The sequence below is a fragment of the Trichoplax adhaerens genome, genomic scaffold (genome assembly GCF_000150275.1).
Source record: "Trichoplax adhaerens TRIADscaffold_7 genomic scaffold, whole genome shotgun sequence".
Classification (NCBI taxonomy): Eukaryota; Metazoa; Placozoa; class Uniplacotomia; order Trichoplacea; family Trichoplacidae; genus Trichoplax; species Trichoplax adhaerens.
Window position 1 is genome coordinate 4,904,093 of NW_002060949.1, and position 27,933 is coordinate 4,932,025.

Here is a 27,933-nt window from a genome sequence, read left to right on the forward strand (position 1 = left end):
AGAAATTTTAAGAGAATTGAATAATGTTATCGATTGGTATTTAATAACCATTTAAAGAAATTACTTATCAATCATATCTAACATATACAAAAAATAGACTTTTACTTGAAAATTATTAGTCATTTAAGTACATACTACTAACCTCGCCAATTTAGGTACACTGCACTGCAGCGCCAATTTCATAAGGCATACCTGTACTTTACTTGCACATACGAATATAACCTTTATACAATATCTTTTATCATACGTTTGTTTATCATGACATTCGATAAGCTGTATTATTCGTAATTCGTGGTATAGGCAAATGCCCGGGCATTTATCATCAATGGTCTTTTGTGGCATAGAAAGTAAATAAAAAGAATGGATCTTGATATCTAGTGAAACTAAATTACGTATAATTAGTCCGATAAGACAGACAGGACTTTACTAATTTGATGTTACAAATAGGCTACCCTGCCAATGTGAAGCACATTCATTTTCCAAATTGTTAATTTTATATGCATTCTAAGTATGCTCATTTTGACGCATCCAGACGCGAAAAGTGTTAACCTAATTAATCATCTTTTGTTAGTTTAGGTTGCACCTTTTAAGGCCAGAACTACAGTAGAACTGTAACCCTTATAGCTGCAGTAGCAAGTTGTAATTCTAGCCAGCACAATTCTACTTTACATTAATTTTCTGATGTAGTTTCATAAAAAAAAACGCATTTACGAGTGCTGGAGGTACTGGGGAGACGAACTGGCAAACACATTACTAAACCGCTAGAAGACCTGTTAGTAGACTAGGGTACAGTATAGGCGTAAAACACTAGTACCCGTACGTACTAGGAATAGACTGACACCGGTTTATTCGATCATATCGATTGCCGACATTGTCACGCCCACCTATCAGGTGCTCCCGTAAGCGATTACAGTACGTTAATTAAATTAATTAATAAACACCGTTACTAGCAAATCAAAACTGATTTGATGTTGATCAGAAATGCTGTTTTCCCTCTAAATAAATAGCTTGGCTGTACGTCTTAGCTACTTAAGTCGATGCTCTTATTAGCAAGGGAGTCTTTCATCTACTCAGAAAAATATTGATTGCAAATAGAGCAAAATTCAACGCGTCTACCGATCGAACTTTGAATTGAACCAGATTTCTAGTTTCTAAAATTGTTGCATTAACCATCTTTCTAGAACTCTATCTTGATTCAAATTATTGTACAACGTTAAAATTAATCTACTCGCAAGTCAGGAAAACTGCGATCAGTAGCTACTATCAGTTGCCGTACATACTGCAGTGCTCCAGCATCAAACGCGAGCCCAATCGGATCGCAAGTTTAGAAAAGTTGATGGGCAGCTTTCATCATCATCAGTTTGAATCTGCAGCTTCTATCAGCTATTATAGCATCAGGTTCTATCTACTTTTTAAAATTTTTACCTCGTTCACTCTCTTTCTATAACTCTACCTCGATCCAAATTATTGTACGTAGTGCGTTGTATCATACAACGTTAAGCTTAATCCACTCGCAAGTCAGGGAAACTGATCAACACCTTCATGTGAACTCCAATCAACAGCTACTATTAATTTAACCGTACATATTGTAGCATAATTTACTGCAACACTGCAGCATTAAACTCAAGCTCAACCTGATTACAGGTTTAGAAAATTGATTAGCAGCTTCTATCTGCTATTACAGCATTAGGTTACAGCTATTCACAAGTCCAGAAAATTAATCAACACCTTTCGTCATCAATTCGGATCAACAGCTTCTATCAGCTATTACAATATCAGGTTCTATCTATTCGTCGAGAGTCTAGAAAATAAGTCAGTACCTTTTTCATCACTGATTTCCATTGATAACTTCTACCAATAATTACTATTGTTTTTATTGTAATTATCTACTCAATACACCTGCAGGACTAGAGATTTACCTCTAGGTACGCGCATATTTTGATATAGACTATCGTACTTAACCTTATAACAAAAATTAATCAAATCATTCGACATGGACAGCAAGGAAAATCAAGGGAATACAGAAAAGAATGACAATATTAGTGACGTGAAGTCGCAAGACAATTTAGTTAAGTCACGTTATGGATGCTTATGGTTCCAACCAAATTGGTTGCAATTCTTCAATAGTCCAATCTGGTTAACCTTCATTATTGGCTTATATCAATTTTTATATCAGGCAGTATCTGGTTTTAAAGGTAGTACCATCTCAACATTAGAGAAAGGATTTAATTTATCAGCAACCGATATTAGCGTTATCACAATCTTTTTCAATGTTCCCAATGCGATTTGTGGGCTAATCTTTTCCTTCTTAGCTATTCATGGTCATAAAGGAAAATGGATGACTGCAAGTTTACTCATTGTCGGTATTGGTTTATTAACCTATGCTATGCCACATTGGATTATTGGTAGTTATCAAATTTTAAATCATTTAGTCTTTGGTAACAACGACGGTAATTGTCATCCTACCGGTACATCCAACAGCACACTTAATAGCACGTCCATACTTAGCTGTAATAGTTACACTAAAGCTTCGAATGGATTATACTATTTTGCTTTCGCACTTTCTCAATTTATAACTGGTGTTGGTGTTTGTACCTTACGTACAATCGGTTGGTCGTATATTGACGATAGTGTAAGCCCAACATCATCGCCATTATACATGGGATTTGTTTTAAGCATGCTTGGCTTAGGACCAGCTATTGGCTTTGTCCTTGGTGGTCTTGCTGCCAACACATTTGTTTACTGGCCACGACAACCTCCCGGTTAGTATTTTCAGAGTATGAAAATTATAAAAGTTCATAATGTTATTTCTATCTAATAGAAATCCTGTTATTAATTTATCTTGATGTTATCTAAATGACAGAATTGCCGTTTCCTATCTAACTGTCAACGATATTTGTATATTAAATGTTTTAGCTGGATTAAACCCTGACAGTCCACAATGGTTAGGTGCTTGGTGGCTAGGCTATGTGGCTTCCGGTAGTTTACTGCTTACCTTAATTATTCCTATGATAGCGTTCCCTCGCCGCCTACCCAATTATGAAATTTATAAAGCTGAACGAGAAAAACTAGCAGTGGGTAAATCTAAAGTCGACCGCGAATATGGACGATCATTCAAAGAATTTTTACCGGCCACCAAAGAAATACTCACTAATATCCCGTTTATGGCAACAGTAGCAAGTGTGGTTATCAAAAGCATTATGCTGTCTGGATTAGCGACTTTTTTGCCCAAATATATTGAATCACAGTTTGGTTTAAGGGCTGCGGATAGTAGTATATACGTTGGCATTATTATTATATTTGGATTATTCGGTGGTATGGCCGTGGTAAGCATAGTAGCGTACATATTGAACTATTTCGCATATTGCACAGTATTATTAATAGTGCTTTGAAACCTAGACTGTTTACAAAAATTAGCTAACGTAATTCTATACACCGCATAATAAGAGCATACAGTCAGTAGATATTAATACTAACTAAACGTTCTACTCTTAAAATGAAAACTTTTCAAATTTCTTCCAAAAGGGTGGCGGTGTAATGAAAGCTAAAAAGATGGGCGCAGTTTCTATTGCTAAATTTACATTCATCATTTCTGTCCTTGGGACCATTTCTGCTGCGCTCTTTTTCATGTTTAAATGTGACAATGCTAAAATTGCTGGGATTCACCGGTCACACACAAACACAAGGTTAATACCATTTACTTTTTCATCATTAGTCATTGTCAACCATCCTGTAAATTAATTCAGCTATAAAATCTTTTATATACTTAATAGTAGCCGTATAATTAGCAGCTCAAATTTGATATCCGCCTGTAATCGAGACTGTCAGTGCGGAATAAATACTTTCTACCCCATATGTGATTTGGAGAGCAAAATTACATACTTCTCACCTTGCCTCGCCGGTTGCCAATCGAGTCAGCGCAGTGATACATATAAGGAGGTTCGAAATATTCTTTGTCATGATAATGTAATTAATTTTCATTAGATCTATGTATTGGTTAAGTTGAAAATTTTCAGAGCGACTGCTTGCTGACATACTTTAAACAGAAAATTTGAAACATAGTTACTACACAACGAACTGCATAACATATAATGTAACAGGGCCTTGTTATTAACTTAATATTTTTATTTTAGGTGTACTATAATTGCAGTTGTATTCAGGGCTCAAGGCAATCCAATAGAACGTTTGATGCAATTAAGAATTATTGCCCCCGAAATTGTATTATTTTCATACCATTCTTAGTTGTAGTGGGTATATTGGTTTTCTTAACCTATATCAACTTAATGCTTGATACTCAATTACTTTTGAGGTAACGTTTAAGTTCAATCAAAATTCGATTCATATCGATCATACAGTATCGATATATCAATATATCAATAATTTGTACTGTACTTGTTTTACGACATAATACTTTATCTCTTCTAATTAATTATGTTTCCAAATCATTCATAGATGCGTACCAGATAGCCAAAAATCGTTTGCTCTCTCGATAGAATGGGTTTTCATCCAGCTTATTGGCACAACTCTGGGCCCGTTGCTAATTGGTTATTCTATTGATGCTTCTTGTATACTTTGGAATGAACAATGTGGTGAAAAGAAATTTTGTTGGTTATATAATAACGCAAATATGACAAACTGGATCAGTGGATTAGCTTCTTTATTGAGAGGTATTGCAACTATCTTCTCCTTCATCGCGTGGTATAACCTTAGGAAAGATGTTATGAAAGAAAAGATACCCATGGATGTATCTAACGGAAATGTTCCATTAAAAAATCTTATTGATAGCGAAACTACCAAGTCCCACAAACCATCTGCATCAATCATTTAGCATGAAGAAAATACAACTATCATAGCGGTAGTCTATTAAATAGGTTTTACCTAGTTTCTCTAAAGATTACTTCAACATATTACTTCCTATATTAGCAGCTTTTAGGTAATAATTAAGTTAGCTTTTCATTTAAATCAATTTTCAGTTAATTACTGCCATTAAAGTGATTGATTAAAATTATAATGAATTCAATTTTCTATGTGTTTTTAAATGCACTTTCCCTTTACTACTCTAGTCTTACGTTCTCTCCTAGATCAAAATTACCGATTTTAAAGCAATAATATCATTTCTATGCGTATAACTATTCCAATTTCGTTAACGCAGTTATAAAGTAACATTCTATACGTTTATTTGTTGAATATTCTTCTTAATGAGCTCTTTTTCTTTCGTCCCATAATTACGACGAGAAGGCAAGGCACTATACTATTATCTATTCAAAGCGTATGATAATTTTTATTTTTATTTTTACTTTATCAGTTACCTTCAGACATTTTTCTCAATGAGTTAAAGATTAATTAGCAATATATGATATATTGTTGATCCACGAAGCAGCGTATTATGCAAGCAGAAGTATATTAGTATTAGAAGCATATTAATGTACGTATGTAAAGCAATTTTGATTTGTCTAAAACTGTCGTATGACGTCTGCTTAAGGTTACTGTATCATTATGAACTCAGAAAATTCGATAAAAGTTATTGAGTTAGTGTATTCTTGTTCAGACTTTAGAAATGTCTATAATTCTCTATTCTACTGGCATACTATGCAATTTAATGCCTTTCTTTTCAGTTTCTTATCTTGAAATGATTTATTAATCATGAACTTTATACGAGTACAGTAGGTATAGAATGAAAGGCGGTTTTCCTTGCGCTTTTAAATTATACTATACTCATATCTTATAGAAATATCCAATAAATTCGATATGCTATTTCTAAACATAAACGAGCGATATCAATTTTGCTATCATTCTGGACGGCATGAATGTAGAATACCGTTGCTGATATGTTCTAATGCTTCAAAATTGCATGGATTACGGTTAATGATAAGTAGATCGAATTATAACCGAAGATTTGGATAAATGCTGGCACAGTCATAACGGTAATTTGATAGCATTACAAATATAAGGAAATATTTATAATTAGAGTTACAAAAGAGCAATTGCGATACATACTGTAGATTGCGAGCACGGCCTCAAGGGGGGAAAATTTGAAGCTTATTTATTTATTCCGTCGTTGGATAATTTCAAATAATATTGAATAAGCAATTTCACAAGTATAGAGAGCATAATAGCCGCATGAAAATGGCTTACGTTCATCATCTACGAGTACATGTCTATCTATTTTACCGTACATATAGTATATAAAAAGATGCAGGTTGCAAAATGATATGAAGGAGTTGGGAAAACATTGATTTAGCTAACTCAAATTGTTTTGCTAGATCAATTTTATTCGTTTATGCTGCATCTATTGAGGTCAGGAGTAGAGCTGCAACTGTCATGGCAACACTCGCGCAAATGTATGGAAACAGATCCCTTGATTGCGATATTGTGCTCCAGGTAGTTTGTTGAATTGACGTAAGACATGTAAATTAGATATCTTTCTTGAAATTACTACAGTATATCCGGTGCTAGAATACAATTTGAGTGGCAAAATCTAATTTCTATCGGCTTATGAGCCACGCCAAAAAAAGGATATTAAAGATGTCGTCGTTGGTCTCATATCCAACGCAATAATCTTCAACCATTGCTATGGCATCGATACTGACGTTTGCGTACTCTAATGACGTTGAGTAGAAGAAATTTTGTGGACGAAGTCTTCATACACAAAATGAACTCGTCTCTAACCCTAAACCATTATTATAGCATCAATACTCATATTTGCGTACCATTATGGCATTGAGTATGAGAAATTTGATTATTGTGCGATCACTAGGAAACATCGATTAAACAAATAAAAATTCACTTAATATTGACCCAATTTGCTACTTTTTCCTTGACTTTATATCAACCTACGATTGAGGATTAATCTTCAGCCGATACCTTGGTTCTACATCTTGGGAAGGTTGTATTGAGGTAGGCTAACTTATGATCTTACTGGGTATGATAGCCATTGGAAGATGATACTGTTGTTTGAATGAATCTTCTACTCGTTCAATAGAATCTTGCTATAAAAGAACATGGCTGCGGTGGACACTGTATAGTAATAGAATATCAACCTCAATCTACTGGTAAATCTGGAAAATTGATCGAAACCCTTCATCTATTATCGTTCATTCCAATTGGAAAACTTCCATCAGAGTATTGAATTACGTAGTGGACTACCCACACCTACCTCAACCTACTCGCAAGTTTGGAGAATTAATCAATCATCACCTTTCTTCAACGTCCATTTCACTCAATAGCTTCTCAGTTTTTCTGCCGCATATTCAACTGTAATACTGACATTATATTGTACATCAATAAGCTCAATCCATTTGCAAGACGGAAAATTAATCAACACCTTTTCTTCGTCATCAAATTTCAATTAATAGTTTCTATTGGTCTTGATTCAATTTTGAATGATCCAATTACTATACTAACAACAAGTTGATCCAATCATTCAATATGGAGAACCAAGAGAATCCAGGAATTATAGCAAAGAATGATAATACGAGTAACACGAAATTGAAAGACATTGTGGCTATATCAACAACCCAGACTAGATCACGCTACGGTTGTTTATGCTTCCAACCAAATTGGTTGCAATTCTTCAATAGTCCAATCTGGTTAACCTTCATTATTGGCTTATATCAATTTTTATATCAAGCCGTGTCTGGCTTTAAAGGTAGTACCATCTCAACATTAGAGAAAGGATTTAATTTATCAGCAACCGATATTGGTGTTATCACAATCTTTTTCAATGTTCCCAATGCGATTTGTGGGCTCATTTTTTCCTTCTTAGCTATTCACGGTCATAAAGGAAAATGGATGACTGCAAGTTTACTCATTGTCGGTATTGGTTTATTAATCTATGCTATGCCACATTGGATTATTGGTAGTTATCAAATTTTAAATCATTTAGTCTTTGGTAACAACGACGGTAATTGCCATCCTACGATCACCAACCATACGCTTAATAGCACGGCCATCATTAGCTGTAATCACGCCAATTCCTCCAATGGATTATATTATTTTATTTTTTCACTTGCTCAATTTATAATCGGCCTTGGTGTTTGTACCTTACGTACAATCGGTTGGTCGTATATTGACGATAGTGTAAGCCCAACATCATCGCCATTATACATTGGATTTGTTTTAGCCATGTTCGGTTTAGGACCAGCTGCTGGCTATGTCGTTGGTGGCCTTATTGTCAACACATTTGTTTACTGGCCACGACAACCCCCTGGTTAGTATTTTTGAGCGTTAATTTACTTTTCTCCGACATCACTGCATCCGTAATCAGATTAGATTATTGAATTACTAGATAATAATATAGGGGCAATTTATTCAATTTCTCCTTCTTTCATACTTATAATCGTCAAACTATGTACAGTAGATACGGGCAGAATACAATATCGTGATTGTGAATAAAGGTTGTTTAACCTACCTACCTTTTCAGTATTAAAACTATAAAAGCTTAAAATTTTACTCTCTTCCTGTAGATATAATGTTCTCAATTTGTCTTACTGTTGTCTAATGGTAGAATTATGCTTTCCTAGCTAACTGAAACAATATATTAAATTCTTTAGCCGGATTGAATACTGACAGTCCACAATGGTTAGGCGCTTGGTGGCTAGGTTATGTGGCTTCAGGTATTTTACTACTTATCTTAATTATTCCTATGATAGCATTCCCTCGCTACCTACCCAATTATCAAACTTATAAAGCTGAACGAGAAAAACAAGCCGTAGGTAAATCTAAAGTCGACCGAGAATATGGACGATCATTCAAAGAATTTTGGCCAGCTACCAAGGAGTTACTTACTAATATACCATTTATGGCAACAGTAGGAAGTGTGGTTGTCCAGAGCATTATGCTGTCAGGATTATCCACCTTTATGCCCAAATATATTGAATCACAGTTTGGTTTAAGGGCTGCGGATAGCAGTGTATATGTTGGTATCATTCTTATAATTGGATTATTTGGTGGTATGGTTATTGTAAGTACTGTAAATATTCGTAATGTAATTATATTATTGTATGTAACACTTTAAAACTAGGACTGTTTATGAAATTGACCAACATAGTACCATACACTGTATAGTACGTACTGCAGAAATTGATTATAAATATATCCTCTCCACTTAAAACCAAAACTTTTCAAATTTCTTCCAAAAGGGTGGCGGTATCATGAATGCAAAAAAAATGGACGCACTTTCCATTGCTAAATTTACACTCATTGCCTCTATCCTTGGCGCTATTGCTGCAGCATTCTTCTTCATACCTAGATGTGACAATCCAAAAATAGCTGGAGTCTATCTATCATACGCAAATGCAAGGTTACATGTCATTTACTTTTTCATTAAAACTATCTAAAATCTCTTTCGCTTAACTTCACTTAACGTAGCTTTCAATTTTCTAATATTACATGTGATAGCAGTGATATAACTGGTAGGCCAAATTTGGTATCCACCTGCAATCGAAATTGTCATTGTGAAATAAACACTTTCAATCCAATATGCGACATGAAGAACAAAATTACGTACTTTTCACCTTGCCATGCTGGTTGCCAATCAAAACAACCTAGTGAAATGTATAAAGAGGTTCGAAATATCGCTGTTTATCTTACTAAAATCAACTTCATTATTAGACCTTTGTGTTTTAATTAAGCTATAAAACTGTTTAAAGTATTATAAACAGATGCACAAAATTTATAACTGAAATTACAAATACGGGCATTCTATGATGAATCGTATAAATGTGACAAGCTCTATTATTATTTTTAGGTGTACTATAACTGCAGTTGTATTCAAGGCTCAAGACAATTAAACGCAACGTTTGATGCTGTTAAGAACTACTGTCCTCGAAATTGTACTGTTTTTGTACCTTTCTTAGTTCTGTTGGGTATTTTAGTTTTTTTATCATATCTAAACTTAGTACCTGCAACGCAATTAATTATAAGGTAATATTTAAATTACATCAAAGAAAGGACTAATATACCTTATTTAGTTCGTACTTCTGTACATGTATAGACTACGCTCGCGGGCTTATTCTATTATAGGTATTGACATATTATCTGCTTTAATTAATCATGTTAACGTATTATTCACAGATGTGTTCCGGACAGCCAAAAATCTTTTGCTCTCTCTGTAGAATTTTTTTTCGTTCAACTTATTGGTACAATTCCAGGCCCATTACTTATTGGTTATTTCATTGATACATCTTGCGTACTTTGGAATGAACAATGCGGTGAAAGAAAATTTTGTTGGTTATACGATAACGCAACCATGACATATTGGATCGGTGGCTTAGCTTGTCTGTTGAAAGGTGCTGCTACCTTCTTCTCCTATGTGGCGTGGTACTACCTTAGAAAGGATGTTATGAATGATAAGACACCAATGAATATAGGTAACGGAAATATTTCATCACGTAATTTCGAGGGTAATGAAACTACAAGGCTCCGTAAACTATCCGCATCTGTCATTGAGTGTGAAGAAAATGCAACCACGGCAGTAGTGGCCTCCTAATACAGATTTTACGACGACTCTATGGATCCTTCAACATATTATTTCCAATATTGATAATTTTTAAAGTAACAATTTATTTCTTTTACCTAATTTATGTCTAATAGCAGTATCCTAACTATAATTAATTGAAAATTATAATTGACTAGATTTCCTAACTATACTTTTTGGGTGTAATTACTATTCTCTGCTTTAAACTTTATTTTCTCTTTTAGATCAAATTTATCAATATTAAAGCAGTAATATTATTTGCTGTATAACTATTCCGATTTCGCTAAAACAGTATTATGATCAATATTCATTTACTCATTCACTATTCTTCATATCGAAATTTTCTCATACTTTACATAAGTATTATGCAACGAATGTAAGACACTATTATCTGTTCATAGTATATAATAATTATCGTGACAGGCATTTATTTTATTTATACTTATATAGTAATTTAAATATCATCATTTCAGAGACTTTCAAGCACTTCTGTAAAATGAGTTAATTTTATTGATCTAATTTAAGTCTGTAAATTTCTGTACTCTGAAATATTAGCGCTACCAGTAAGGTATCATTGCTGATCCATTGAAGCAATATATATGCAAACGGATATACATACTCGAAGCTACATTGAGCTGTATAAAATCATCGGACAATGCATGTTGTCTATAATTAGACTAAAGTTGCTATACCTTTGTAACTTCAGAAATATGATCGACTACATAGTCAAAGTATTCTTGTTCAGTCAATGTGGAATGCTTATACTTTCATGGTTTACGCTATGTAATTTAGCTTTTTAAACTTTATGCGATCTAAATCATATTTCATAGAAATATTCAATAGATTCAATGCCATATTTTTAAAGTTTAAGCGGATTGCTTTTAGTTCTTGGAGTTTCATGAATGCATGCATAATGCTATTAGTCTTTAGTCCTTTAAGATTTTATTAATTACTTAAATCAGGATACAGGTGAGGCTTTAAATAGTACTTCTGGGTTAATAGTGCTAACTTGGATGTAATAAAGCTAATTCTTAGGGTCCACAATAAATTACTATCTGAATTTATAAAAGCAAATTAAGCTTTATTACAATAAAATCAAATGGTGACTGTATCTACAGCAAAATACCGGCTAGAAAAACTTCCGATCTTTTCAATGCATATACTTATAAGTTCTAGTGCATTACCTGTTAAGTATCGGTAGTAGCATTGCTGTATCATCACGCTTAATACATACATTCACGCTTTCATGCGCCTATTACGTAATTAGAATACCATATCTTTCCGAGATACGAGCAACTAATCATATCAAACTACACAAGCATTGCATCTTACTGTAGTATGTACTGGTAATTTCGATGCTAATTAGGAAATTTTTTCAATGCTAAACTCAGGGCACTATACTTGATATCGTTATGGAAGTGAGAAAACATTTGAGGCTAGGGTAATTATGAAAATGAAATTAAAATATATGCATCTATTTTCGTATTCTAACAGTGACAACCTAAGAAATAATTTTAAGTTTATTAAATATTCCCGACAAATAAAAACTATCGACAAGAAATTTCCAATTATCCATATCTACTGTATGTAAATAATGGATATTTTCATTCCGAAATTGTTAGTCGTTTAACATACCACTGAATATTTACCTATAGATTTATGATCTATTATAATATATCTTATATACTACGTTTACTTATCGTAGAATATGGTAAACTGCTTTATCCATTACTGATAGTTTAGCTTTTGATCAGAAATATGAGATAGATAAACGCCTTTCGATACCTACTATCAATAGTCTTATATATAAGAAATAAAGACAGTTGATCATGCTATCTATTGAGACTGAAGTCTTAACAATCTAATATATAAATAGGATACGACCTCACTAGCTCGATCATAAACCTTAAACATTAGATTCATACTCAATATATGGATAGTATTCCAAACTTGCTAATCCATTAACAGTAATTCTTGTCTTTGATACATCCTCATCATTAACTTTAGTCTCGGCCGAAAAATTACCTTCACTCTTCAAATTTTCATTTTCGATCGCGCTGTATTTTGCAATATCACGATTCAAAAAATACCATGCTAAGCCAGAACAGACCGTAGAAAAGATTTTCATGGTAGCTACAGCTCCAGCTAAACTGAAAGCTAAGGCAGTATTATCATAGATCCAGCAGAACTGTCTACTTCCACAATCTTCATTCCATAGCATACACGCACTATCAATGAAATACCCTAACAAAATTGGACCTGGAGTGCTTGCTAAGAATTGAATAAATACCCACTGAACAGCTAGAGCTAATGCACGTTGACTTTCTGGTACACATCTAAGAAAGGTAAATCGATTATTAAATCAAATATTGCTGTTTTAACTGCATAACAATATGAATATGTATCAAATAATGATTGAGGTGATAAGCAATTGTATATAAACGTTTTAAGAGCATATTAGTAGTTTCATTACAAAACGGTTAAATCTGTAACTAATAACAGTTTCCTATTCATTAATTAACATTCTATCAATATATCGTCTTATTCATAGCTACTATCGCATGAAAATCGCTTTAGAGTAGCAGAACCTAACATCTTTATATATAATAATCAATATCACAATAATTTTATTTTGACTGATAAAATTTTTACCTGATAACGATCTGAAATGATGGTATAAAGCTGCAGTAAACTAGAAAAGAGAATAGTACACCAAAAGCTATGAAAGCTGGCAATGCTTTGCATGCACTCGGACAATAGCCAAGGATAGTTTGGCCTAAATTATCACTTTCCGCTGGTGTCGATACCACAGTTTTACTTAAACAATTGCATTCTTCGAATAACTAAAAGCCGAAAATGGTTATTTTTAAACAGCTTTAAATTATATTACTAAATCATCAATAATCATATTTATGCTTGCCAATGTAATAATAACCTACCACGCTGCCACGATTAATTCTAGTTTTTGATAGACACCCAGCATGGCATGGGGAAAAGTAAACTTTTCCTAGGTTGCGATCGCATACCGGTTTAAAGCTGACTGAGTTGCAGTGACAATTGCTATTGCAAGTAGCTGTTAAATTTGCAACCAATAGGACACTGCTATTATCAATCGAGTTGCTAATGTTCCTATCGTAAAATCGATTTGAATTAGAATTGCAGAAGCAGCTTACTATTAACTTATATAATAGTAATTCATAATCTATAGTATAAATTGTTAATAATGCTTTATAGTATTCAGTTTAAATATTAAATTCTAAATTTATTCTTCCATGGTTAGTTTAAAAAATGATCTATAATTATCCAGTAATGCATAATAATTATATCTTCGAAGGTTATAGATGTCCAACTTACATTTTGTGATCATATGCAGCGTTAATTCCAGCAATTTCGGTACTTGGACATCGAGCAATAAGAAAACCTACTGCAGTTAAAATACTTAAAGCGGCTGATATGCAAGCAAGCTTTGCTAGAGCTAACACTTTTAGCTCTCTTAACTTGAACACCCATCCTCCCTATTGCGTAAAACATATAACAGTATAAATGTAAACATCAAAGCTGAATACATGTTGGAGACTCAACCATCAAATTAAAAAATCAGTTATTAATTTATTTTTAATCTATAACTAATGAATTTCTACTGATTCACGTAACCAGCTATCATCTACTGATCTTACATATTACATATATAATCTTTATTGCAATATTTCATGTCTACGTACCAAAATAACTCCTATCAACATTCCTGCTATAACAATTACGCCAGAATATATATTTGCAGTTCCTGCCGTAATACCATATTGGGTTTCGATATATTTAGGAAAAAAGACCCCAACGGACGCTAATACAATTAAATGACCAACCAAGCTTAAGACAGTAAATAGAAACGGTAAATTGCAAATTAATTCCTTAACGGCTGGTATGAGATCCTTGAAACTTTTTCCATATTCTTTATCGACTCGTGATTTACCAACGGCTTGCAATATGCGTTTTTCCTTATATCGTTCATAATTAGGTAAATGGCGAGGCATCCCTAGCAGTGGGATAGCTAAAATAATGCATACAGTACCAGCAAATGCGTAACCCACCCACCAAGCACCAATCCAACTCGGACTTTCAGGTGTTAAAGTTGGATCTAGTAACCGATGAACATTCGGAAATTAAAAGAAAGTAAAATATTACCAGTAGTAGCCATTAAATTACCGCTAAATGATCGTAAAATTACAGTTATATCAATATCGAAACAATTTATTAAATTATATTAAACTATAGTACAACATACACCTATTTCTATTTCTACTTAGAGTCAATTAATTACTTACCGGTAGTCTAAGCAATATTATCTTGCTAATAATAATAAAATAATGGGTTTAAACTATATTAAATTTCAGGACTTTTCTATTCATTAAGAATTAAATTGGAGTTATAGGCTAATATCATTTACACAAGGGGTAAATGATAATCGTTACATCTGATTATAATGCATGGTAGCGGTGAAGTTGTTACAACTCATGACATTCAATAATTTGGGAAAGATTAGAAGTTAAGTTTTTACTATCATGTCTCGAATTTTCCTTCTTGCTAATTAACGTAGAAGAAATATCAAATAATAAAACTAAAACTAATTATGATAATATTATCAGATGTTCAATATTGGATCTACTGATAAAAGTAGTATAAAAATAAGCAAAAGCTAGTAGTCAATATGATCTAAATCTTTGGAATTATTAATTATTCTTATTGAAAGTTTTTTTATATCAATTTATAAAATTCCATGTTAATTTTCGATCAAGATAAGGGTAAGTAAAATTATGGCATCAACTCTGTACTTCTTGAAAATATAAAATTTAATTTATTCCTTCATGCGATGGCGACTAACATCGAAACAATTTTTAACTCAAGTGTATTGAATTTTATGACCTTTAAATCAATATCTACCTCACAAGAGAGAAAGTAAAAGGCTCTTAAATACGACTCCTTTCGAACTAATTGATATATCGTCCTATGCTGCACTATTTCTTATACGATAACTTATTCAGATATTATGTAGTCGGAAGATGGGAAAGGATAATTTATATGCTACGCAAACGATTTTATTCACCTGGTAATTTTGTCGGCCACTCGCCATATATGTTAATGGCTACTCCACCAACTGCGAAGCCAAGAGCTGTACCAAGACCAATCATGGATAAATTGTATGCAGTATAGGCAGGAGATATGGTAGGACTAACATTTTCATCTAAGTAAGACCATCCTAAAGTTCTCATAACAGATGTACCAGCACCAATAACAATAAATCCAATTGCAAAGAGAGCAATATATAAAGATTTATTAGCTATTTGACCGCCACAAATACCGGTTACAGTAGCAGCTTTTTCAAGGCTACATAAATCTGTGGCACTGTTATTGCCACTATAAGAATCTAAGACCGAATAGGAATTGATCAAGAAATGAGGTAACATATAAATATAACATCCAAGGCCAGTCATGATAACAGTTACACCAATCCACTTGCCCTTGTGGGCATGAGCTCCTTTATGAGCAATTAAAACACCAAAGAAAGCTTGTGATACGCTAAAACAAGCTGCAAGACCACCAATATCAAAACTGGTTAAACCAAAACCTTTCTGTAATGTACTAACGATACTAGAATCATAACCAGAAGTAATGATACTATAGGTAAGTTGGCACATACCAACCAAGAAAGCTAAAAATTTACGATGATTAAAGATTTGTAGCCAGCTTGGACGGAAGCAAAAACACCCATACTGTAGTTCTGACGAAGGATCAACTTCTTGTTGGCTATCTTCTCCGGCTACTTTAGCGGTACCTTGATCCTCTTCCACTTGTAGATCATGACAGCTTTGTTTTTCTGCCATCTCTGTACTATGTTGATCTTCTCCCATGTTAACAAAATAGAAATTATTGCACTCGATGATATAATAATCCTAAACTACGACAATATTTGCACCTGTTGGGTCATCGATCATTACCACAACAAGAACAAACTAATTTAAGAAAGATGATAGGAGTTTTATGTTTTTTAACTCTATCTTTTTAATTATTTCCCCCCTACCTTATTGTACTCAAGCCGTAGGTAGTGCCCTATTTTAAATCCGATGACCTACTGAATTAAATAGATTCACTGCTGGATATCCAAGGTAGATCATAATAACTTTGCCAACATAATAAACTTTAATAAAGATCGAAATAGACTTGTTTTTCTTTGCATTGTTTCAATAGGCTTAGCGGAAGATTCAATATCATACAATTTATGCAGTTTTAAGCTAAATAATTGATTAATATTTTCAATCAATCCATTACTTAATTAGTATAGACCTTGTACACAATTAGCGAAATCATTGAATCTCTATTTTAAATACATAGACAAGTTATGTCAAGACAGACAGTAGTCCTACTGTGCTTCAGCTTTAACTCTATGGAAATATTATTAGGCAAGAACAGGATTAGCTATCATGCTGTTTATGCGAGCTAGGACCCATTTTAATATCCTATTATCTTCAGCAAAGGTCACATAAAGATTCTGCTTAATAACTACTGGCATTATTATCATTCTATCAAGACGATATGAATATACGGTCAAATTAATCGGTTAACCTTCTTCGATAATACTACCGGTACGTCTTAAAAATGAACTTTCTTGTATTGGGCATTGCTTGTACCCTGTCTGATATATAAATTAGAACGCCTACTCATTATCACCATAACCTTTTCAACTTGGGTATGACCTTAGATAGGATTAGGGTTAGGTAGGTCATACCTAAAGAGTTTAAAGTCTAAGTCTTGATAATCTTCGTACTTATTCATGAGAAATGTTATTATATAAAAATATAATATCTGTAGACTATAATTTTATTTTCTGAAGTACAATGGTAACGGAGTTCAAGATTCCTCGTGACCAGAGTTATAACTACAGTCATGATTAACTTTTTGTCAACTCATCTATCATAGTATAGAGGATAACAATTAAGTAGAGACAATCTTAATTCGGCTAACTAGACATGGGATAATTCTCAGTAAAGTGAAGGTCTCTTAAAAGCTTTTAGAAATTATAATTTTAAGGCTGAATGTCACACACCACTAGTGACAAAGTAGTCTACACACGCCAATCCTTGCAGAGAACGCCACTTACTAACTTAAAGAGGCGAGATTAGCTATATCACCAAATAATTCAGTTCCAACGACCGAATACTATGGTATAATTATAGCGTCACAGATAGTATAGACGAGAAAGTCAGAGATTTACTATCATTTAATACTGAAGAAATCTCGGCACCCAAAATTATAGACTTTACAATTAAATATCAATCGAAAAACTAGTTGACGATCCAACCGACTAACTAACTAAAAAAGGGATCTTCAGGCACCATTCTTTTATAGTCTCGTCAGAAACTCCTGGTGCACATAAAATAAAACTATCCTTTTAAAGTTACGCATCGTAACACTGAACCATATTATTTAGTCGGGATAAGGTCATGTTCATATTTCGTTGAACTTAAAATTATCTACCGTCAGATCTTTATAAGCAATTTTATAGCAATAAGAAAGAAAAATGCCAGATTCTGAAAAGCCTCTATAGTAAACATCGCAAAAACTTAGTCAGATCGATTCTATAGAGAGTATACTGTGCAATACAGTATATCGCATCACACTTGGTTCCTGGATTTTATCAGCAATACTTTATACTTGTCTCTACACTTAATCCTACAAAGTATCTGAAGAATGCTTATAAAACTACATTCCGCTAATGTAATCATCATTATTCGGCGGGCATAAATATCATTCGTTTTGCTATTGGCATATACAATTTATGCACCTTTGCACTACATTATTTCTGTGCCAATAGAATTTCAATCATCATTCTCCGTAAATAGGTTAAAACTATAATCTGGCAAACAACAATTATTGTCATGTAGTGAACGCAGGTGTTATTCTTTTGCTACTAGCCTATACATCTTTATATTAGATCATTTCTATATAAATAGCTTTCTCAGTCATCACTCTTCACAAATAGTCTTACACTACAACCTGTCAAAAAAAATGCAGCGAGTACAAATAAATATCATTCTTTTTTGCGCTGTAGACATGCACTACTAAATAACTATGGAGTATTTAGTATTTCATGTACAAGATTATTTCTGTGTAGACAGTTTCCTCAGTCATTACTCTTCACGAATAGTCTAAAACTACAAACTGCCAATGTTAATTATGCAGCAGGTACGAACACATATCATTCTTTTGGCTACTGCTTTACATATCTTTATATTAGATCATTTCTCTATGGTTAGTTTTCTTAATGATCACTCTTCGTAAATAGTCTAAAACTACAAACTTTCAAAATTATTTACTGGCATGAACTACCAAATATTTATGGTGTATTTAGCAGTCTATGCCTGAAATCAATTCTGCGGGATAGCTCCTTCAGTCATAATTTCTCCCCCCCCCCCCCAAAAAAGGCCGCCAAACTATACTATAAGTCAAAAATATGGAAGTATCAGCATACATAGAGCGCAAATATCACGATATTGAGTTTGTATAGCATTACTACTGTATGGAATAAGGAATTAAAACTACTATCTATCTCACTATACCATTTTAATCAAAGCCACCAATACGTAAAATTTCCCAAAGATTTATCTTGTTACGGCTAATAATGGCGACTATGTTGTTTGTCTAATTTACAACAAGCATCCAATAATGTTGCATCATAAGCAATTAATAATAGTATCATGTAGTGCTAATGACTCCATTGTAGGTATCAAAGCTATATTGCCGATGTAATTAATTACAATATGAACTTAATTTCTGTAATAGTCGTCACGTTGATCTGTAACAGGCAATTACTTCATATTATTATTTTAAAAGCAATGCAAACTAATTAATCTATAAAAAAAAGACGAGAAATAATGATTATCCTATCGAAGAGGTGTTATCGAATCGTTGAAAATGGACTTTTAAAGAGGTACTAGCTATTCAACGTAATGCTAGAATAGAGCAAATAATAGGCTTTCTCCTAAGCTGTAGTAGATTCGTACTACTTTATCTTTTTGACAGTTCTTACAGGGTAGAAATTGTAGATATAAACTCAATATGATATTTTACAAAGATAGATCATTAAATTATTATTTTAAAACAATTTAAAAGGTCAAGCCTTTACGGCTTAATCATGCTAGCCTAAAATTAAAAGGTAGCTACGGTGTGCTGCTTGTACACAGAAATAAATAAGGTTTAAATAAATGTAAATCAGGCTGCTATAATAAAGTTAATTAGCATAAGGAGAGCCATGTCAATGGTTGAAAATTAAAATTGAGAGGATGGAAATCTTTTGCAAGTTACCAAGAAAAAATGGAAATATCGTGAACATATTGAATATTACAATAATATAAAGATGTGCAAAGACAATATACGGTTCCAAAAGTTGTGAAAGCACTGCTAGAACGATGGTGAAATCGATTTATACCCATATCCAATCTTGGATTCGGCAATAATTCGATTTCTAATGACTGCATTTTAGTTAATTTTTATCCTGCATCCTTTTATCAATCGTCTTTATTTAGAAGATTTTAAACGTAATGACTTACATAGGAAAAAAAAGTCAGTTGGGACATGTTGAGTAAAAATAACATCCCCGGCTTTACGATGCTTAAAAATAACAATTCAAACAACTGAATCAATATTCATAAAGTAGTGAAAGTAACAAATAAATTAATTAATATCATACATAATTATCGAACACAATCTTGACAGTTTTGATAATACAATCAATTCATATTGGATAGCCAACAACAAGTTACTTATATACTCAGTTAAAGCATGAACTATCTGCATAAAAATTTTAATAACATTTTTACCCCAACATTTAAGATATATTCTTATTAATCTTTTCCTTGATTATCTATGTATAAGGCCATCACATAGTACCAAGCTATCTTACTGTGATCGCGATAAGTTGAACACAACATAAAAAGTGGATAATGGCCTACAATCTCTCGCAGATTGTTTGTAAATTTCTCTTTAAATTTTGCCAAAGTCTTTAACAGAGTTTTTCATTCCTCTAATTTACAACTTTTTCATCACTTTCAATTTCACCATGTTCACCATCATCCATACAGCCATCTATATTAGAGATGAATTTCTTTTTTTTTCGCTGAAGATGAGCCATTGCTAGATACTTTATCTTTATGATCGGCGAGATGATAACCGTTTGTATCGCCATTTCTATCGCTATTTCTATAGGTAATATCAATATATTCCATGCTGAATTTAGTTGAATCCACATCGGTTATATTGTGTTCTCCAGAATTATGCGATCGATATTTAAATATAAGAAAGGTACCAATAGCTCCTAAAATGAGAACAACCACAATGACGATAGCAACAATAACGCCAGGATCAACAGTCTGAGCTACTGGTGGGGAAATGGAGCCAGAAGTTGCTGTAGGTCTAGTACTAGGAAAGGAAGACCAATAACTTGGTGGAGGTCGAGTTAATTTATCGAAGCAAACATTTTCATACACTCTACTGCTTGGATTTCTTCTATTAGTATGAATGATGATGTTCGATGGTCTACCAATATTGAATGCGATATCGAGAATACGAACAGAGGCAAAAGATACGTTATCCACACAGAAAGATGACGTAGGAGAGTTATTGATGTTGCCTAATCTGATCACGCCATTTTGTAAGCTAGAAATGGTATTCACTTCGCTAGTATATAAAACCACTCCATCAACAGCTAGCGATCCATTCGACGGTACTATCGTCACATTATGTTTAACTCCATCATTAACAGTTAATGGCAGTTGAACGATAGCGCTATTAATGCTATACATTATACGACCATTGCGTAAACTAAAGCCTAAATAAATATTACTGGCATTGATAGTCATGAGAGCAATATCACTTTCTGTAGTGACAAATGAAAAGAGGATGTTATGATGTTGTTGGCCAGAGACAAAATTGACATTAGGTGATGTATATTGAATATAGCCATCTCCTGCAATGCTGGCACCCTTAACTAAAATAATTAAAAATTTAATTTTACATTTAATTTCACATTCAAAATTAGTGACCTTATAAGCTTCTATGATATAGTGTCTTTAAAGTAATAAAATAAGAACCACAGGTTCTTGTAAACTTCACTTTTTACATCAATTAGCTTCATCTTACAACTAACAAGGACTATCTAGTTGCAATCAGACTATCTAAATTATTACAGAAAAATTCACCATTTATATACAATTCGTCACAGAATGATTAATCTTGCACTCAAACACTTAGTTCTTCTATTCTCTTTTGACCCTATAGAGTATAATCTTAACCTAATTTAGGCTACACTGCGGCTTCTTATTACGCCTACTTATTAAGATATTCTTAATCGTTTATACTAGGAAAATACTATAGGGATAAAACATGATTTATGGCTTTCGTTAATTCGTTCATCACTATAGTTATCGTGTAAATTTCGTAAACGGTTTTAAGTCTATCTACGACTGTGGTATTACTAAATCGATCAAAATACTTTTCAAATTTCTTTAAAATAACTATTAGCACTAATTTCAATTCCTATAGCTTGCAATAGCTATGATGTTTAAAACTATATTATAGTAGTTTAGTAGGCAATATATTTTACTCCAAAAACAAATAGGATTCTCATAGTACAAGATATTCAATTTAATCTTACCATAACTACATGTTGATCCTGTATAACTTGATTGAGAGCAATTGCATGTAAATGAAAACAAATCACCACTACATGGATTATTATGCTTGCATGGCTTATTATAACAGGCATCAGCACATCCAGATCGGAGACCTTTTTGACCAGGTCTTGCAGCCAAATTAGGTAAATCGAGCAATTTATAATCGATGATTAAATCGCCAATGCAACCAGCAAATCCTGTTTGGCTATTTATTGGTATATCAATCAATACATTAGCAAAATTGCACTATAAATCACGGAGTAATTAATTAAATAAATTTATTCTAATGGAATAATTATAGTACATGAGCAATAAGTTGCTGGCAGATGATAAATTTACGCGTTCCAGTAACAAATTATAAATCATAAAGCAATTGACTAGTTGCATATCAATACATGAAAGGGGCTGTATTTATCGACCTAAGGATGAAATAACCAGCTAATAAGTTCTAAATTGTGATGATATACAGTAATTTAATGCCTATAAAGTTCTTGAGAAATTGAAATGAGGTTAAAGAGTACAAAATTTTGAATGTTAATTGCACGTAAACACTAACAAAACTGATGGATAGCGGCAGTCAGTTATGATATTACGTGTATTTCATTACAGATATTGCCGTTTATGGACTAGTCATTTGCTTACCCAATTAAGTTAGAACCAATAATAAGTGGGCCATTGATGTTCGTAAATCGATGATTTTGTATACCATGAAGATTAATATGGTTTCGGATGGGCAAGCGATCGATTTGAAGAGACGCAATTCCAGGGAAAAACTGAATTTTAACCATATGCCACTGATTATTATTAAAAAGTTGACCTTGTGATGGCCGGCGAACAACAATTTTACTATCGCTAACAGTATGGCCATAGTTATACCTCAATTCAAACTGGTCTGCAGACATTTTAATTGTAAAGTAATCAAAGGATAATCCTTTATAACTTAACAGCGTACCAGCAGATACTTGAGTTTTAAAATAAAATTGAATCGATGTTTTAAAATATTTTCCCCAGTCATTGATCAGTAGGCCATGAGTAGTGGACGATAGAGTAATGATATTACTCGGCTGAGCTAAAATATCAAAGGATAAAAAAGTAAAGAAATACTTTATAAAATGTACGGAAGTCGTTATTCATTTTGTTATTTTTCAATTAATAGAATTGCAAGTTTTGACTATCCTATAAAATTAAAAGTAAATTGAAAATGAACTACGATCAAAGTACATTCCTATCTCAGTATGCGTTTATGCTTTACTTCTAGTTAGTTACTTTAGTTTATGAGTGTGAAATTGACAACGGTTATAGCTAGATATCATTAATTTGACTTTATACGATTGATAATGATCAATCTAAAGAAAAATCAAATCAAAAGAAAATAATTGGCAACTGTTCGATTTGCCTTATGACCAGATATTGTTAGTACGCGTATAGCATTTATAACATAAACGAAATTGGTAATCCATCTTAATAACAAACAGTAGTGCAAAAAATAAATTCTCAATAAACTCTAAATAAATTTAATGATCTACATGGAAAATAAGACAGACAGGACTAGATGAGAATAAAATCCTATAAGCGTAACTTGGCATGATATTTTCAATTTACCTGGTCCACTACAGATAAAATTGCCAATATCGTAGGAGGCAAAAGTTGAATTGGTTATTTGTGACAAGCCAAGGTGTAATTCTTTTATAGGTAAATATCTTTTGTCGTTTAATGTTCCTCTATCTTCTAGAACACGGTTAGCAAATGAATCACAATTGCATGATTTATTTTTGTTATAGCAATTATTTACGACGCCACATGCACATTTAGACGAATTTGATGGAGCTCCAGCCCAATTTTTCATTCTTCGACCATCTTGTGATATCCACCAGATATAAGGTTGTCCAGGTGAATTAAGTAATAGTGCTTGTCTACAAGTAAAGCTAAGATCTTGACGACAACGATCTGATACTTTAGCCAAAGCAGATAATTGTTGAATTGAAATTGTATTTCCCCGTTGATTGATGTTATTCGTTGTAGCAAGATAGCCTAATGGAGTGACTGCTTTACCGGGCCCAACATTAGCCGCAATAGGACGTAAATTCCTCTGTAAAGTATTATTATGCGTAGCTACAGTATCGCTAGGTGATCTACCATCACAGTAGACTGTAAATGGCAAATTAGAACCATATGGACCATCTGGATCAATCATATAATTATTGCTCAAATTTCTAGTATCACTTTGAAAGTGATCGTGGCATGATTTTTTATATCGATCTAGAATTGAAAAAGCAGAGAAAAAGTTATACACCTAAAATGCACGCATGCGAATAGTAAGTAGCTGAAAGAGAGTTGATTTTGAAGAGGCGTAAATTATAAAATACTATTACAAGTCATTACAGATAAATGGAACCCATATTTCAATACAAATATTTCATATTTAGATTTATAGTAAAGACATAATAAAGAACTTTGTTGCGATAGGTCTCAATATGAATATTTCATATTTAGATTTATAGTGAAGATACAGTAAAGGAATTGACTGCGAAATGTTTCAATACGGATATTTCATATTTAGATTTATAGTGAAGATACAACCAAGAAATTGGCTGCGAAAATACTTCAATAAAAATATCTCATATTTAGATCTATGGTAAAGATACAATAAAGAGGTTTGCCGTAGAATGCTAGCTATTGGACTTTGAAGTCGAATAATAATTATACAGTAATAGTAATCTAGGAGTCCAAACAGTACGTATACTGATAATATCATGAGCGGGATGTTGTACTTGTTATAATAAATTTAGGAAAATTGGAAAATAGAATGCTAATCTTAACTATCATTGACTCTTACTATTATCTGTAAAAATGATCAGTTACAATAATCAGTCTATCAACAATTATTTCAATCATAACATTTGAATAACTTACATAGATGGCAATATTGTCCTTGGTATGGCCTCGATATATCACAATCACATCGAAATGTATTATCTACCATACTACAGATGCCATTATTAAAACAAGGTGAGACCGGATAGCACAAATTGGACACAGTGCAGCCATTTTTAATCACTGAATTTTTAGTAACATTGCCGTCATCAATATTGACACGAACTTGATTAATCTTGATATCACGTATACATCCTTTAAAACCTGTCCCTGATGAACGACCAATAATGATGGTTGGCCTTGCAATTTGATCACTGCCACGTAAAAATATTAATGCTTTACTTTTACCGTCTAAAGTTGCTGTAAAGCGATCATTAACAACATTCAATGTAAATTGATGCCAAACACCGTCGGTAACACTGGTTTCAAAAAGGAAAATATCTTGTGTTCCAATAAATTTAACACTTAATTTACCAAATTCAATACTAACATAAAATGGATTCAGTTGCGTTGGTAATCGTGCTAAGGAGATTAACTCAATGCCAAACCCGTAATGGACAGTACGAAATGAAAAGGATAGGGTAAATGATGGCGATAGTGAATTAAATGTCATGTGCGATGATGTATCCAAGAAAGTATAAGGTGTATAGATTGTTAATGCCGTACAACTAGTGGTAACATTGCCGAAATTTATTCTAGACCAAAATTTCATAGCAGCATTATTTGCTGGCAACGTTTGTTGGTCCACTACAATTTTGCCAATGCAACCGATTAAAAATGGACGTTGGGCGCTTGCCAAATCCGACGGAAGACCACCAGCGTAGATGATATTATCGAAAGGTGAGCCACGGTGTCCCATAGTAAAATTAACACTAGCACTTGTTGTTGTATCCACAGATAAATAGCCAGTGTACCCTGCTTTCCTGATAGTGATAGAATGCAAGTTATTATCACTGATATTTCCCGAATTATGGATCCAATTGGTTCTACCGTCCGGTGTTGTAAATCCATAACGTAGAAATCCTTTCCATAATTGCAATGTAACACTGGATCGATCACGACCAACAGTATGCAGTACAAGACCATCGGTGGAAGATGTCGTTAATGATATCCTTAATGTATGATTGCTACTATATTGGGATACAGTTGGTGCTACTTGCGATAAATACTGAACGTAGCCTTGGCCATCGAAAAAATCTAATTATAATGGAAGAAATTAAAAAATTAGTAATAAAGCAAACATTTATCTCTATTCATTTTGACTAATTTTATTGTAAAGAAGTAGCAGTAGGGCAGAATAAGATATAGTCGCCCTTATTAGAATCGATAATTAATAATCTTTCAGTGTACGTGTCCCTACTATTCCAACTGCGATATTAGATCCTTTTGAGCCCAATTCTCGCCCATAAGACAGAAAGCGTCCATTAATGACTCAATAATTGACAGAGGCATTAGTCTGAAAATTCATCTCATCTTGATAGTGATATGTTAAGCAATTCTCTATCAAATTGCCAACTAGTGAAATAGTTATTCGAAATTATTGCATTAATCGTTGCGGTACAACATGGCGTTAGCTGTTATAGAGAAAAGAGCTGAGAAAAGGGCTAAAGTGTCATTATGCTCATTTTAGATACATTCTACGCTCATTTTTTCATAATTCTTTTCTACTGTTTTTAAATCAATACTGGCTAATTAATCCAAAATTAGCAAGTGACTATAGAATTATTTTTATAATTAAATGCCGGATAAATTTACTTTAAATATCTCGTTATACAATCATTTACTGTCTTAAACTAAATAGTTCATACATAAGGTAATGTATTTTCCCAGTTACAATACAAACATTTTAAATTCTTAATCAGGATGTAAGGATATCATTAGGATCAGTATATGAACATAAGCCAATAGTGTGATTTATTTTAACCTCCCTATGTTCGCTTTCCAAGATAATTTTGCTAATACAATCAAGAGATAGAACAAAAGTACAAATTAGAACTATGGACTACTAGAAGACCTGGAATACTAGAAGAATACTAGAAGAAGACCTAGAAGAAGACCTAGAAGAAGACCTAGAAGAAGACCTGCTGGTTTTCTTCTAGTAGTTCATGGTAGAACATAATAATATCAAACAATCTTACTCATAAGCACGCGAAGTAACATGATTTGGAAGATAGAGATTTCTATTTAAAGAAATTCCAGTTTTACTTGAGAAAAATTGATATTATTTTGACTTGGAGAAAATGCGAACATTAAGTAACTAATATAAGATCTATAATTATGGTAAGCAATGATAAAATGATTCTAAACTTCCAAGAAATGTATATTTCTTTATATACTCGTATACAGCTATGAAATAATATAAATTGGTTTTGTGATATCTATAGAGACCCTTATTTTCAATAGTAGCTAACCGAACTAATTTTACACTTTATAGATTGAATTCTTTCATAGTAAGTACGGCGAGCCTATTTGTTAACATCATTAAATTTTATTACAATAGGTTAAAGGAAATGCTATCGTGGAAGTATAGAATAACAAGGCGTAGATTTTGCTATATATTTGGAGACTATAGTATAAAATCACTAAAAATCATTAATCTGCACGATATTTTAAAATGCAGGAAGAACAGAGATTATAAAGAAAGATCGAGTTGAATTAATAGATATTAAGTCAATATAAGAGATTCTGTTGATTTTCTCCATTTTTAGTTATTGGTACTAAGATAATTACGATACAAATTGACTTTAGTGTTCATAATGCGAAAGAAATCATGGTAGCAAACCATTCAAGTGTCTAAGAAAGACCCTTTTAACAAGAAATCCTTAAGGTTCTAACAAATTGAACATCCACAGCCAGTTA

The 27,933-nt window shown here is 32.9% G+C and overlaps 4 protein-coding genes across 4 annotated transcripts; 2 read left to right on the forward strand and 2 right to left on the reverse strand.

Moving 5' to 3' along the window:
- Positions 1-1,993: 1,993 nt before the first annotated feature.
- Positions 1,994-4,828, forward strand: TRIADDRAFT_58340 (uncharacterized protein; the record flags this gene model as incomplete). The annotated part of the gene is made up of 6 exons (XM_002114128.1): positions 1,994-2,762; positions 2,917-3,326; positions 3,526-3,686; positions 3,774-3,939; positions 4,134-4,309; positions 4,453-4,828. 6 exons carry the CDS (start codon positions 1,994-1,996, stop codon positions 4,826-4,828), a joined length of 2,058 nt encoding a protein of 685 aa, XP_002114164.1.
- A 2,804-nt stretch (positions 4,829-7,632) lies between these two features.
- TRIADDRAFT_1133 (uncharacterized protein) lies at positions 7,633-10,309 on the forward strand (the record flags this gene model as incomplete). Its single annotated transcript, XM_002114129.1, has 6 exons — positions 7,633-8,209; positions 8,553-8,962; positions 9,141-9,301; positions 9,403-9,565; positions 9,749-9,924; positions 10,075-10,309. Coding segments are annotated over 6 exons (1,722 nt in total), but the record flags the coding sequence as incomplete, so codon positions are not given.
- A 2,323-nt stretch (positions 10,310-12,632) lies between these two features.
- On the reverse strand, positions 12,633-16,242 carry TRIADDRAFT_1002 (uncharacterized protein; the record flags this gene model as incomplete). The annotated part of the gene is made up of 6 exons (XM_002114439.1): positions 12,633-12,813; positions 13,130-13,320; positions 13,417-13,576; positions 13,832-13,992; positions 14,200-14,612; positions 15,579-16,242. Coding segments are annotated over 6 exons (1,770 nt in total), but the record flags the coding sequence as incomplete, so codon positions are not given.
- A 4,377-nt stretch (positions 16,243-20,619) lies between these two features.
- TRIADDRAFT_58343 (uncharacterized protein) lies at positions 20,620-27,234 on the reverse strand (the record flags this gene model as incomplete). The annotated part of the gene is made up of 6 exons (XM_002114440.1): positions 20,620-21,515; positions 22,182-22,405; positions 22,843-23,269; positions 23,803-24,459; positions 25,114-26,271; positions 27,213-27,234. The coding sequence occupies 6 exons, from the start codon at positions 27,232-27,234 to the stop codon at positions 20,620-20,622; spliced, it is 3,384 nt and encodes a 1,127-aa protein (XP_002114476.1).
- Between the last annotated feature and the right edge of the window lie 699 nt (positions 27,235-27,933).